The following is a 16,034-nucleotide window of genomic DNA, read 5'->3' on the forward strand; positions in this document are numbered from 1 at the left end:
TGTGTGTGTGTGTACACAGTGCACATGTAAGTATGTCCATGTGTGTATGGAGGTCTGAGGCCAATATCAGGTGTTGTTCTTGATGGCTTTCTACCTTATTTTTGGAAACAGTGTCTCTCTGTCAACCTGGAGTTCAAGTCAGCTACACTGGCTGGTCAGCAGATCCTAGGGCTCTTCCTGTCTCTGCCTTCCCAGTGCTGAAAGAATAGGTTTTTTTTGGGGGGGGGGGTTCTGAGGCTCAAACTCAAAACCCCATCTTTGCCTGACTGAGCCCCGCTCCCCAGGCCACCCCTCGAAGCTGTTTGATCAATCACCTAATAACAGAAAAAAGGCAAGCAAGGAGTCTGAAATCAAAATGTTTTTCAGAAAATTTCAGAAATTTTATTTTTGTTTTTAAAATTCATGTTTAAACAGTATTCCAAGGCAAAAAAATTAATAACACATATAAATTGTAAGTACAAAAAGCCTCCAAAGCACATAAAACCCATGGTACAAACCATCTTCACATATACAAAGTCCAACGTCATTTCTCACATAGAAAGCACAGCGAGGAAAGGGCTCGTAGTGCGCATCCGCAGGCTACAGGCCGAGCCTTCTCGGCCAGGCCTGAGGCTGCGATATAAGCTGTCTCCTTCCGTGTGCTACTGTGTCTTCCTCTCCACTTTCCTCTTCAAAGACAAAGACTTCTTAAAAACTGCTGTTCACTAGTTCACTTCAATAACCCAGCTACAGAACAGATAAGCCACTAACGTTCTCTGAAGAGCAAAGTCTGATTCTTTTGCAGCAAGTTCTAAGTAAGACGTACTGTTCAGGTATTTATTTTTATAAAATTAAGATTTTTTTTCACTTATCACATCTGCTTAAATCACAGTAAGTGTGTAAACTAGTTCCTCAACCTACCAACCAAAAAAGATTAAAAAAAAGAGCAACTTCCTTAATTCTGTACAAGATTTTGTTCACTCTAGTCACAGTTCCTGCAAATGCCATGTGGGCATATCTAATCTAAAACCCATCCACGGGCTGGAGTGCTTGTCTGGCACGTTCAAGGCCCCGGTTTCAATCTTCAGCACCACACAGAACTAAAACTAAAACACACAAGTGGTTGATTCCCTCTGCCCACACCCCAGCTAGTAGCACGTACTGACAACAGAGACAGATTCATTGACTACTGTTCATGTTAGTACTCATTAATTCCTATTGCAAAATGAAGCTATTGGAGTTTTTGTTTTATATGGAAACTACAGCTATTACTGCTGGGCAGTGGTGGCACATGACTTTAATCCTGGTACTAGGGAGGCAGAGGCAGGTGGATCTCTGTGAGTTCAAGGCCAGCTTGGTCTACAGAGCAAGTTACAGAACAGCCAGAGCTACATAGAGAAATCTTGTCTTGGAAAAACAAAAACAAAAACTACATCTATTACTAATTTATCTCTATTGTCCTTAATATTTCTGAGGAAAGCTATCAAATTTAAGCTTCAACTAAAGATCCTAAAAGGAGATTAAAAACCAAATTAGTCACTGACGTTGCAAAGTTTTTTCTGCATCAAAAACCATCTCTCCCAGCTACTTAGGAGTCTGATACAAGAGGACCACAGGAGCCTGTGTGATAGATAGAATCACTGTGTGAGTTCGCATTTCCCAGGGAAAAACGGTGTTGGCTTTTGGGGGAGATACAGGAAACAGGAAGCGAGGGGAAGGAGGAAGCCATCATCTTCCTGGATCTTGGGGATTTCTGTGGAACTGCACAGAAACCATAAACAATTCTCTTGAAAGTCATAAAGAGAATGGCACTGATAAATGACATTTATCCAGAAGTAAACAGATTAAAGGATTGAACAGATTAAATGTTTTACTATTTCACATTTCATTGACATACTAACAGCTAACTATGGAACAGAGGGTTAAGCTTAGTCAAGCAATAAGTAAAAAACAGAGAGGGCGGGCATGGTAGTGCACACCTTTAGTCCCAGCACTCAGGAGGCAGAAGCAGGCGGATCTCTGTGAAGCCAGCCTGGTCTCATAGTGAGTTCAGTCAGGACTGTTACACAGAGAAACCCTGTCTTTAAAAAACAAAAAACAAAACTGGGAGAGTGCAGGGTGGTGCCCAATTCAGACACTGACAACCAGAGGCCAGCCACACACAGGGCTGTCATCGGCTACAGAGAGAAATCTCTCTAACGGAAGACTTTAGCTCATAGAAAGAACTGTTGAAATACAACACTCACTGAGTTATCAAAAGAAATGTTGCAGACTGTGCACAAAGACACAATAGTTTAAAGCAAATTTAAAGAGTGCAAATAAGCAACATGATTGTATTTGGAAAACCATACCCCCCGGGGGTAAGTGTGGCTCAGCAAACCGACCACCATTACCTTGCAGCACAGCCTGCATAATGAATGATAGCATCAACACATAGAATTCCTTCAAATGGTTCTCATTAATTACACCAACCAATTTGAATGCATCAAGGAAGAAGTTTAACAATAGTGTAACAAGGTACATATTTACATTTCCTTTGCTTGTTAGGAACAAACTGTTAATAACGATGATAATTACTGAAAAAATGATGACCAGAGTAAAAGTGTGTTCATTTGTGGAGACGGCTATACTAACATTATTCATCCAGCCATGAACACTTTTGTAATGAATGCAATACTACAATACAATTCACAGCATTATAAAACGTTGATGGACAGAGTTTCAATTTTTTCCAATTCAAAATTAAGGAGCTGAACTACATTAATGCCTAGCCATTTTACTCTAAAACCTGTAAAATATATAAAATACCAAGATTATCAACAGTCACGTATGTCCGGAAGTCAGGGGACACATGTATTTTCTTGAGGTTTGTTCCATTTGTGTAGAAGGTCTGTGAGGATTCCCCAGTGACAACATTCCACCACTGTTCAGAGAAAAACAAAACTTTCATTAGATTGGTACTTCCATTGCATGGTGAATTTTAGTGCCAACCAGCTCCTTCACCAACTACTCCTGACTCCTAAGCCAAGCAATGAGCAGGGATGGCACCTGAGGTTTACTGCTGAAGACTACCAGCCTTGGTTGGTTAACCCTAGTGATGGCCTCACAGCCATGTCTGCACCCATGGCCCCTGCAAGGCACTCTAGAAAAAGCAACGGCCACTAGAGAGCTGGTGACACAGTGTGTTGGGGAGGGCTGGGGCTGTTTGTATGTCTTCTCCACGGAATGAGCACATGGCTGCTTCTATGCACTAAGACACGCTTCTATAGCCATGGCCTGGACTCCAACAGATACCCAGACCACTCATAGTACAGACAGGAAGGAAACCAGTCTTCTAGAGAACCCTTTCACCAGGGGTGATGCAGGCTGCTATGTGGCCATCTTTGCTGAATACCAATCACCTCCAATGAAGCAGGGGCTCTAAGCACAGCCTTCCCTTCCTACCCCATCACTGAATTCATGAAGAGCATAACACTATTTTTACCCAATGGAGTTCACAAAACTTACTGTCCTATCTCAGAGCTAAACTGAGGGCAAGAGACAATGCACGAGAACATGTTTTCAAAAGGTCTACAGTCCACCAAGAGCCTGAGTGTCACAAACACAGACAATACTGTCGCCTATGTGCTCAGGACAGAGCCTAACACTCCGCCTTGCCATGACACAGGCTTGAGTGTTATCTTTACTCTTGGGAGTAGGACCTGGTAAATGTGTATGTCACAAGGTTTGGTAAAACTCACTAAAGCAGCATGCGCTTCCTAAAACAGCACCATAACCCAAAGCACAAAGAACGCAGTCCAGCTCGAGAGGACTTGTTTTCAGTGACTAGGGCTTGTAGAGTTCATCTCCTAGACCCACCTGCCTCACTTTAAAAATAAGGAACCTGGGTTCCTGAGGGAATCAAGACTCAGAGGACAGTAGAAGTGCACAGCAGAGGTGGAATAGTTTCTGACTTTCAAATGTAGTGTCCATCCATCCACCTGTCCCTCCCCCTCACCATTAAAAAGGACTGTTTTTCCTGCAAATTCTACAACAGCCACTGGTTCAATATGGAATGGAAATACAAGATTTCACAGCAGCAAACACAGGATTTCAGGGTAGTGAATTACTCAATATGACTCTATAGTTGTAGATACATGCCATTAGAGATTTATCCAAATGCACAAAATGTGCGATACCAAGCCTGATCCTTATGTCAACCATGCACTTTAGATGATGACGATGGATTGGGTTAAGTGTATCAGTTATAATAAACATTAATATCTGATGCTGATAGTGGAATAAGCCTGAGTATGTATAGAAGCAGAAGATACATAAGAAATATCTGTAATATGGTCCATGTTATCATTATATCCATCTTATAGACAAAACAACTGGGCAGACAGAGGTAAAACAACCTTGTGAAAAGTCACCGAACTAGTGAGTGGCAGAGCTGGAATCTGAACTCAGGCAGTCTGTCCCCGGGCCCACTCCCTAGTCATAACAACACTCTTCCGAGTATAAAACACCTTTATTCATGACCCTGAGTTCCACATTGTAAATCAGCCTTTGCCTTCAGTGTATGAATGAATGGAACTTGTCATTCTAGCAGTCTGTATTCTGTGGCATGACCCTGGCAAAAGATAAGTTATGTTTTCATTTATAATAATTTTGAAAGAAAGGTAAGAACATTTTAGCTACTAGACACCTAGTATCTTACTGGCACTCAATTTACACTGCTCAGATTTGAAAGTAAACAGACCCAAAATGCCTAATTTCTTGGCCACTCTAGCAGCTGTTTCTTCTTACTCCTAATTTGTTCTGTGCCTTTGGATGGTCTCATTAACATGCTGGGTAGATGCAGGCTGGGTTAGAACATAATTAGTTTAACTAAGCTAGTAATCAAACAGAAGGCAAAGCGCTGACTGTCATGTCAATACATAGATGACACAGACAGGCATGACTTCCTTCTTCCAGCCTCCAGACATAACCTTTACAGCGCAGCAGCAGATCCACCTTCTACTTCATGTCAAGGTTGTTGGTCTTCGGAATATCCTAAAAGCCAGGCACAGTTATGCAGGGGCATTCCACAGAGCCCAGAGATTCTAGAAGCTTGGTGTCAAGACTGGGCAGTTACGTTTTCAACAGCGAAAGATACAGCTTCCAATACAACATCTCTCCTCTAAGCACCATCCTCAAGCTCAGAGTTATTTATCTTTACACTCAAGGAGGACAAGTGGCATTAATAGTCCAGGAGCTCTTGATGACTAAATGAATGTGTGCCCCAAAAGGTATCCATTAATAAACTTTATAAGACTTATTTCCAATGCAGGCTGGAGAGGTATCATTTCACAAATTGACAACATCTCCTCATTTATCTTTTATAAGCTAGATGCTGAGTGACACTGCAATAATGTAGGACCCTTATAACCAGAGACTTCATTCAAACACATCTGAACATCTGTACTGTGAGGTAATGAGACCATCTTCGCTTAGCTGTTTTCAGGAACCATCAACCACCTCACAAAATCCTATGGGATCAGTTGTAAATGAATGCCCAAGTGGTCAGCATCACGTACAGTATCCTTTTCTACACCTTTTACAACTGACCTGTCCATTCCTCTCCTCTGTCCCTCCACTTACCTCCAGCAAGCTTCTCTCAGGCCCCTCCTACAATTTAGGGACCTTATTTTCCATTTGCTTTCTGTATGGAACATTAGCTACCACTGGGAAAGGACAAGCCTTAAATATGCACCACAACACACAGCAGGCACTGAACAGAGTCTTACTGAATGGATAAATGGGCCAATAAATGACACTGGAGCCCTACAACATGCTTAAGCCTTGGCCCCAATAGTCACTATTGAGTATGCACGAGCCCACTTGTCAGAGTCAGTGGAGGAGGCAGAGGACCTGCTGTGAGTCTTGGCCCTTGTAGTTACTAATCACAAAGTTCTAAGATACTGATAACCTCCAGGAAGATCAGTTCTGTCCATCTGTAACCCACAGGGAGTAAAACTTGAGCATCACAAAACTGATTAGTGGGCTGATAGAAATCAAAGCCTCTAGATAGTAAGTTATAGGTGCTATTATTATCAAGAAAGAACATTTCACAAATACATTTTTCAAACAATTCCAACCAAAACATTTCCTGCTGAGTGCCATGGGAGATGAAGCTGGGTCATGTAGGTTCAGACGGGGAGGTGAGAACTCTCACATTGCTACCGCTGTCACCAAAGATGCTGAGAGACCTAGAGAAAGCAGCCTGGGATGTCAGTCACCACTGCAAGGTTGTCTCCCAACAGCTTCCCCTCTACTCGGCTGGGTTCCAGGAAAGCCAACTGAACACACTAAGTGAAAAGCACTCAGATACGACACGGATGCTCTTGGTTCATATCCGTGAGTAACTCTTACCTTAAGATATCCTCCAGCAGAGACAAGCATTCTGCTGTCGGGAGAGAAGCACAGATCAGTCACCCAGCCTCCGTGGGTAGCAGTTCCTTCTTCTACTGAAAGCGGAGCACACAAATGAAGAAGCTGGCCATTTGAGACATTCCATATCTACATAAACATGATATATAATTTATTAATAGGGTAACCCTGAAGCTTTGCCAATTTCCAAGTATACATACACATCATCTGTGATATATCTGGAAATTTTAAAAACAAAAAGAATAGCATGCTGGATCAGAATGCTACCAATTTCCACTGAAGTAAGAGAGAAAAGCAGGCATGATGGCACACACCTCTAATGCTAGCTGCTAAGGAGACTGAAGTAGGAAGATTTTGAGTTCAAAGCCTGAGCAACATGATGAGACTCTGTATCCAAAAACTAACAAAATAAAGGGGGTGTTTATCACTGAAATTCTAGACATTGTGTGACTAAGACCAAAGCCAAGGAATCATGGCATTCCTGGAAGGCCTGGTAGACTCCCTAACCCTGCAAGTCCAAACCCTCCTGTTTCTCAGCATTATACCTACTCCTCTGTGAGTTTTAATGCCTCTCCTTAAAAGCAAGCAAACAGAAACAACAAATCTACCACCAGAAATGAAAATATTCTTCTCAAAATTACTGGTTACCAAGGCTGCAGAGATGGTTCAGCAATTAAAAGCACTGGCTGCTCTTCCAGAGGACCCAGGTTCAATTCCCAGAACCCACATGGCAGCTCATCTGTACCATCTGTAACTCCAGTGCCCAGGAATCAGACACCCTCTTTTGACCTCCTCAGTTACCAGGCATGCATGTGATACAGACACAGATGCAGACCAAACATGGTACACATAAGAAAATGAAAATTTAAAAAACAAAACAAAACTAGTTACCACAGCAGCTATCCCAGTGCCCAAGTTTTTCACTTTCTCTACAATTCTTCTAACACCACAAGTAATCTGGTTGCTTTTCAATGGTCTCTGATCCTTTACATGCAATACTTTTGACACTAGCCTTTATTTCCAGACACAAAAGAAGAGCATGCCATAACTCTCTGAAAACTGTTCTCTAGGTGAAGCTGGCATAGTTTACATGTGCACCTTCAGAAGTTCGGGGGGGATTAAAAACTGGCTGCTCGTTTGGACCCCCTGACAGAAATGTGAACCTTTAGTACATCTTCATTAACAAAGACAGACAGCCCAAAGGGGACTGTAACAAGCCCCAGAAAGACGCTGACTAATGAGCAGAGTTCTAAAAAGGTCTCTACTTTGAACAATGAGAAGAGCAGAATTTGCAATTCATTTATGAACCAATGGTTTACAAAACTAGTTTCTCCAAATTCTGCCACTAAAAGAACCTTTAGTTAATGTTAAAAATTAAGGTGAACGGTTCACAAACTAACAGCAGAGAACCAACTGCAAATATCTACTCACGTATGTAGAAAACGACAGTTATTTATTTTTTATTTTATTTGTTTATTTGTTTGTCTGTCTGTTTTTTGAGACAGGGTCTTACTATGCAGCCTTGGCTGGCCTGGAACTCATTTTATGTAGACCAGGCTAGCTTCAAATTGAGACGTACCTGTCTCTGTCTTCTGAGTGTTGAGATTAAAGGTGTGCACCTTTAATGCTACCTGACTAACTCTGAAATTCATTCTTCCTCCTGTGACGGTGACTATGAATATAGCGTGCACACAAAACAGAGCAAAGAATGCTCCATCCAACCAAAACCCTAGGACCTCTGCATTCCTGTCCCATTAAAAGAGGTCTCCAGTGTTAATCACAGGACTTAGGCTAAAACAGGAAGACCTGGAGTCAGGCCAGGCAAGGCTGAATAGGGAGTTCTGGTCAGCCTCTGAAAAAACTATCAAACAAGCAACCTCAGTGTGGGGAAGAATGGCAGCCCAAGCTAAAGGAGAAACTATCTCAGTCGGCCCAGCCTACCCTGATTTCTCCATTGTCGTCTCCGGTTGCCAACAGGATGCCATCCAGAGAGAAGGCAGAGCAGCGGACACAGCCAGTATGACCCTTCAACTCATGAAGTGGGGAAAGCAGTTCAAAACTCCAGATCTGGAAGGCAATGAGGATTGTTTAGGAGTGGTAAATACACTCTTCAAACATCTATAAGGCCTGCCCTAAGCACGACACAGACAAAAAGTCAATCCCATGCAAGTTCAAACATTTGGTGGTGGCTATACTTTCACAAGATGCCCAGCTCCAACCGCAACCTTGTCAAGTTTTGGGACTTCCCTCTAATCAATTACTCAAGAACCAGAGTCGGCTTTCTTGTCTTTGTATTAATGCTCTCACAAAGAACAGAGAATTAGTTAAGAACAGTTGACAGGGTGGGGCAGACAGTCCACTCTACTAAATCCTTGCGACCTATGATAGCTTCAGTTTCTGTGCTTGTAAAATGGGGACAATGATTCCTACGGTGTGACGATTAGATGGGATTGCATAGGACATAACAGATAGTCAAGGCTCTTAAAAGATTGTCATCATACTGCCCAACAAATGCTGTCTTTTTTATTTTGAGACAGGGGCCCAAGCTGGCCTTGAACTCACAGAGATCTCCTGCCCCTAAAGCTGTGTATCACCGGACCCATTTTGCTTCCTTTTCCTTCCATTATTCTCTCTGTGGTTCTGTTACTACCATTTCGCCAGGACGCACTAAAAATTACCATGTTCCAGGCACGGCCAACCAAGAATTTATGGTATGAGATGAAGTAGACATAGTCCCTTTCCTTGAAGTTCACGGTTTCACCAAGAAAGCAGGCTCAGGAATACTTCGTGAACTGCTGAAATGCTCCCAAAAAAACACAAATAAAACAGAAGGAAAACTCCAAAGGTAGAGCAGCTAATGTTCCTTGAGAGTCAGACAAAGCTTCACTGAAGAGCCAACAAGAAATGCAAATCTAAAGTGACATGTCACAACTTGCACACCAAGATGGAGGTGGGGGTAGGCAGAAAGAGGAAATGGCCGAAAAGAAAGGAAGTAATGGGTCTAAGAGCTTGCCTGTAAAACGTCACATGAAAGGTGCTATCACAAGACCTTAAGTGGTAGAGAAAGAATTACGTGAAGGAATCGCCCAAGAAGCTGCCCACCAGTCAACAGGGAAGAAAGCATGGTCTTGTGGAAACAAGGAAAAGTGGGTGGAACTAAAACACTGAGCAACTGAGCAATGAACAAAGACAGCCAGACAGTGATGTCACAACAAAGATGAGGAAAATAAAGAAATGGAGCCGGGCGGTGGTGGCGCACGCCTTTAATCCCAGCACTCGGGAGGCAGAGCCAGGCGGATCTCTGTGAGTTCGAGGCCAGCCTGGTCTCCAAAGCGAGTTCCAGGAAAGGCGCAAAGCTACACAGAGAAACCCTGTCTCGGAAAAAAAAAAAAAAAAGAAAGAAAGAAAGAAAGACAGAGAATGGAGGGCTGAGTCCCCAAGCTAGAAGTGTAATTCAGAGAATTTCAAAAGTATCCATTTACACTAAGTGAATAAAAATTGTGTGTACTTACACCCCTTTCAATTACTTTTACTGAACATAATATACAGCAGAGATTCTATTTGATTAGTTATAAATAAAAAGTATTTTTTTCTTTCTTAATACTTTAAGAATTAAGAATCTTTTTCTTAATCTTAATTCTCCATAAAGGAGAATTAGAATGATTAAATGTTATTCATTTAATCTATCCCATGCCAAATGAGTGCTAACGGGAATCCTCCAAGAGCTTGTGGCCTAGGACAGCTCACACGACCCTCTAGCTTTAGTTTCTATACGTGCAGAACTGGGACAATGACACCTATCATGTGATGATCAAGTGAGACTGCACCACATGTCCTAAAATATGAGACAGGCCCAGGGAGATGATGCGGCCAGTGCACCGGCCTCACAAGCCCAACAACCCAACCTGGAGTAAAAAGCTGGATGCAGTGGCCTGCATCTGTGCGTCCAGCATCCTCAGGCAGGGTGGAGGTGGAAACAGGAAAATCGCCTGGAAGTTGCTGGCTCTGGAGTGCACAGCACAGCAAAAGCAGCAGAAACAATGAGAGACCCTGCTTCAGCAAGGTGGAAGGAAAGGACCCACTTCTCCTACACACATACACTGTGACTCATGCAGGCTCCTTCTCTCTCCCTGTATCTGTCACATACACACACAAAATAGTAAATAAAGTCTTAAAAAATACAGATGGGGGCTGGAGAGATGTCTCAGTGGTTAAGAGCATTGGCTTCCAGAGGACCTGAGTTCAATTCCCAGCACCCACATGGTGGCTCACAACCATAGTGAGATCTGGCGCCCTCTCCTGGCCTGCAGGCATACATGCAGACAGAACACTATACATAATAAATAAATAAATCTTAAAAAAAATACAGATGATATAGGTATGTAAACAATCCGTCACTCTCCTGCCTTACATTGTTTACACTCATAACACACAATCAATACTGCATGTTTTATATGTGAACACTTAAGTGACTGACTGACCTTTGCAGTCTTATCAGCAGAGGTAGATGAAAACTTGGTAGCATCCGAAGAAATATCACAAGAAAGTACTGTACCCTGATGGCAAATAAAGTCTTTTTCTATTCTTCCAGTAATGATATTCCATACCTTAAGGGAGGAAAAAAAGATTAGGTGACGCAAAGATTAGGTGATGCTTCTAAGGACATTTTTGTCATGCATGATGGAATACAACTGTGCCCCCAAGGTAAGGGGGAGCAGAAGCAGGAGGACTACAAGTTCAAGGCCAACAAAGGATGGGGGTGGAGCTCAGTGGTAATGTTCACTTAGCATGTACAAAGCCTCACGATTGATTCCTAGAATCACAAAACAAGGAGAGGGAGGGGAAGGGCAGATGGACACCTTGAGATGTGAGGGGATGGTGAGAGGGGACTGGAAAGACTGCTCTGCAGTTAAGAACACCGGCTGCTTTCCCAGAGGATCTGGGTTTGATTTCCAGCACCCACAAGGTGACTCACAACCATCTGATTCCAGTTCAGGAAATCCACTGCTTTCAGCTCCTGTGGGTACTGCATGCATTCGGTGCACAGACATACATGCAAGCAAAACGCTCATACATATAAAAATAAATACATCTTTTTTAAAAAGAACACCATCGCTACAAATCACATCCACAAAGCAGGCTTTAGAGCAGTAACTGTCCCGCTCTCTCAGGTGTCCTTCAGTATGAATGCTTATAAACACACGACAGGTGTAAGTGACCGCAGTGTACAGGAAACAGGTGAAGTGCTGACACTTCCGTCACTTACTTTACATTCATGTGCTTTAAAGCTGCCACAACATAATTACTGCAACATCAGAATGTGTTCTTTAAAAGAACAATCTGGGGCTGGGTATGGTGGTGCACAAGCCTTTAGTCGCAGACACTCAGGAGGCAGGTGGATCTCTGTGAGTTCAAGGCCAGCCTGGTCTATATATCAAGTTTCAGATCAACCAGGGCTACATAGTGAGATCCAATTTCAAAATACATACATACATACATACAGGTATGTATAAATTCTTTTGAAATCTAGTACTCAGTTCTGGAAAGATGGCCTAGTAGTAAAGATCCCTAACTGCTCTTCAAGAGGACCCGGGTTCAAATGTCAGCACCCAATTCACAGGCATCTGAATTTAACTCCAGTTCTAGAGGATCTGATGCTCTTTTCTAGCTTCTGAGAACATCAACCACAAATGTGGTGCACAGACATACATACAAGCCAGACACCCATACACACAGTAAAATAAAATAAAATAATTTAAAAAACAAAAAAAATACATTTAAAAAATCTGGGATTCAAATTACCTTCACTGTTCCATCAAAGGACCAAGAAAGCAATCTTGAATTTTTCAGGAGCCTGAAGTCCTTCACTGTTTCCTGATGAGCTTGCAAAAAGATATAGTCCTCTGACTGCCAATTCCATACCTGAATACCAAAGAAATAAGTCTGTCATAAACCTCCCCCAATAATGTCCCTCGGGAAAGAGGTATGCATTCTCTCATCGAAAGTCTTTTTATCTTCACAGTATTTCAAACAGAGAAGTACCAAAAAACACTGATCTGTGTTTTACAGAGAGAAAAAGTTGAAGCTAATTAGCTTGATGGGGGGACAAAACAAAACACTTTTTCTCCTAAATAACATTTGTTTTCTTCAGTTGCTTAGAGAGTAGTTAATTAAACCACAAGATAGAAAAAACCCACAATATGTCAGTGAGCTCACCCTCTGATTAAATTTTCCAGAGACAATTATCCCAATTACATATCTGCAGATTCCCAGTCTGCACATGGGGTGAGTCTGCAGACCCCGGCTCCAGTGAAGCTCGCCCTACTGCCCAGAAGGTCCAGTGAGCCAGGGAAGTGAAAACATGGTCATAGAGTTACCAAGCTTCAAAGTCTTAGACAGCCCCTAATGCGACTCTCAAATAAAAGCAGCAGCGGTAGGCACTATTATTTCACATGCAGCTTAGGCAAGAGGCTCTTAGCCATGAGAAACAAGGAAGACTTGAAGCAGTGCCAGCAACTGGAACAAAACAAGCAAACAGGAACATCTGAGGCACAGCAGTGAACAGAAACCTCTATGTCGTGTCAATATGTAGAACGTCCATTACTAAATCAAAGCAGCAGTGTTTAGTGGCTTTTAAATTCTGGACTTCACTTAATTTAACAAACATGTTTCCAAGTAAGGCAAATGTGAATCAAACAAGGACCTACCATGAACAAATTTACGAAATAAGACGCAAAAAGGGAAAAAAAAAACTTACATAAAGATTTTACTACTGAAGTAAAAGTATTGTGAAATTCAAAACAATGACTCCTTCAAAACGGTCTGGCAGAGGCCAGCACTCAAACATGTGAGAGGAGAAGGAGCTGGAAAGAAAGCTCGGCAGAAGAGCACTGGCTGCTCTTGCAGGGGACTTAGATTCCATTCCCTGCACACACACACAGTGGCTCCCAACCACCCGAAACTCCAGTTCCCAGAGATGCAACACCCTCTTCTGACTTCCAAGGGCACCAGGCACACACACATCACACATCCATAAATGCAGACAAACACTCATAAAATAAATAACCCTTTTTAAAAGTTTAAAGAGGGGTGGCTGGAGAGATGGCTCAGTGATTAACAGCACTGATTGCTCTTTTAGAGGACCCGGGTTCAATTCCCAGCACACACATGGCAGCTCACAACTGTCTGTAACTCCTATTCTAGGGGATCCGATACCCTCACACAGATATACATGCAGGCAAAACACCAGTGCACATAAAATAAAACTAAATTGTTTAAAAAAAAAAGGAAGAGAGAGAAAGAAAAAGATAGAAAGATAGATTCACAAACTGAAAACTTTTCAAATGCAGTGAATGAATTTAGAAAAAAAAAGGTTGGAAAAGTATTGAAAGACCCACAGAATCAACTAAGCAAGGCTCATAGCGGCTAACAGAGACTGAGGTGGCATTCCCAGAGCCTGCGCAGGTCTGCACTAGATGCTCTGCATACACGCTGTGGCTGTTTGGCTTGGGGTTTTTGTGGACTCCTAACCGTGGGAGAGGAGGTGCTCAGGACCCTTTTCTTCCTACTGGGTTTCCTCACCCAGCCTTGATATAAGGGTTTGCGCCTAGTCTTACTTAGTTCATCTTGTTATGCCGTGTTCCGTTGCGATCGCTGGGAGGCCTGCTCTTTTATGAAGGGAAGTGGAGGAGGAGGAATGGATCTGGGGAGAGGGGAGGTGGGGGATGGAGGGAGGGAGGCTGTGGTCAGGATGTGTTGTACGAGAGAAGAAAAAAGAAGAAAAAGAAGGACTGAAAGCAAGTCAAAGTCCAGTGACCACAGGCGAGCAGACGGCTTGCAGAGAGCAGAAGCCTCCGAGGGGCAGCACCACCACAGCCACGTGCACCATTAACACCACCACAGCCACGAGCACCATCAGCACCACCACAGCCACGAGCACCATCAGCACCACCACAGCCACGAGCACCATCAGCACCACCACAGCCACGAGCACCATCAGCACCACCACAGCCACGTGCACCATCAGCACCACCACAGCCACGTGCACCATCAACACCACCACAGCCACGAGCACCATCAGCACCACCACAGCCACGAGCACCATCAGCACCACCACAGCCACGAGCACCATCAGCACCACCACAGCCACGTGCACCATCAGCACCACCACAGCCACGAGCACCATCAGCACCACCACAGCCACGTGCACCATCAGCAGCACCACCACAGCCACGTGCACCATTAACACCACCACAGCCACGTGCACCATCAGCACCACCACAGCCACGTGCACCATCATCAGCACCACCACAGCCACGTGCACCATCAGCACCACCACAGCCACGTGCACCATTAACACCACCACAGCCATGAGCACCATCAGCACCACCACAGCCACGTGCACCATCAGCAGCACCACAGCCACGTGCACCATTAACACCACCACAGCCATGAGCACCATCAGCACCACCACAGCCACGTGCACCATCATCAGCACCACCACAGCCACGTGCACCATCAGCACCACCACAGCCACGTGCACCATTAACACCACCACAGCCACGTGCACCATCAACACCACCACAGCCACGTGCACCATCAGCAGCACCACCACAACCACGTGCACCATCAACACCACCACAGCCATGAGCACCATCAGCACCACCACAGCCACGTGCACCATCAGCACCACCACAGCCACGTGCACCATCAGCACCACCACAGCCACGTGCACCATTAACACCACCACAGCCACGTGCACCATCAGCACCACCACAGCCACGTGCACCATTAACACCACCACAGCCACGTGCACCATCATCAGCACCACCACAGCCACGTGCACCATCATCAGCACCACCACAGCCACGTGCACCATCAGCACCACCACAGCCACGTGCACCATTAACACCACCACAGCCACGTGCACCATCAGCACCACCACAGCCACGTGCACCATTAACACCACCACAGCCACGTGCACCATCAGCACCACCACAGCCACGTGCACCATCATCAGCACCACCACAGCCACGTGCACCATTAACACCACCACAGCCACGTGCACCATCAGCACCACCACAGCCACGTGCACCATTAACACCACCACAGCCACGTGCACCATCAGCACCACCACAGCCACGTGCACCATCAGCACCACCACAGCCATGGGCACCATTAACACCACCACAGCCACGAGCACCATCATCAGCACCACAGCCACGTGCACCATTAACACCACCACAGCCACGAGCACCATCAGCACCACCACAGCCACGAGCACCATCATCAGCATCACAGCCACGTGCACCATCAGCACCACCACAGCCATGTGCACCATCATCAGCACCACAGCCACGTGCACCATCATCACCACCACAGCCATGTGCACCATCATCAGCACCACAGCCACGAGCACCATCAGCACCACAGCCATGTGCACCATCAACATTCTGGCTCTGGTCTGCGCGCATGGCAAACAGTGCAGAGATAACTTCAAGCCCTCTCCTAGCCGGCTAGGCAAAACTATAAAACCCATGCTGAATCCTACTTCCCTTCCTTTGGTCTCTGCCACACACAGCAGCCATCTTCCCCACCGGGCCTTGGCTCTTGGATCTATCTCTTCCTGTCTTCCAGCTGGGGAC

General features: G+C 44.5%; 1 protein-coding gene across 2 annotated transcripts in view; it reads right to left on the reverse strand.

The window, feature by feature from the left end:
- Positions 1-356: 356 nt before the first annotated feature.
- Apaf1 (apoptotic peptidase activating factor 1) overlaps positions 357-16,034 on the reverse strand; it is an 88,235-nt gene continuing 72,557 nt past the window's right edge. For both annotated transcript variants that reach the window (XM_052753103.1, XM_052753102.1), the window contains 5 exons: positions 12,193-12,312; positions 10,872-10,997; positions 8,332-8,457; positions 6,373-6,519; positions 357-2,902 (listed from right to left, as the gene is read on the reverse strand). In XM_052753103.1, the coding sequence (XP_052609063.1) occupies positions 2,756-2,902; positions 6,373-6,519; positions 8,332-8,457; positions 10,872-10,997; positions 12,193-12,312 (666 nt within the window). In that variant the 3' untranslated portion in view covers positions 357-2,755. The remainder of the gene's footprint in view (positions 2,903-6,372; positions 6,520-8,331; positions 8,458-10,871; positions 10,998-12,192; positions 12,313-16,034) is intronic.

Source organism: Peromyscus californicus, unplaced genomic scaffold (genome assembly GCF_007827085.1).
Source record: "Peromyscus californicus insignis strain IS unplaced genomic scaffold, ASM782708v3 Scaffold_24__1_contigs__length_46423439, whole genome shotgun sequence".
Classification (NCBI taxonomy): domain Eukaryota; kingdom Metazoa; phylum Chordata; class Mammalia; order Rodentia; family Cricetidae; genus Peromyscus; species Peromyscus californicus.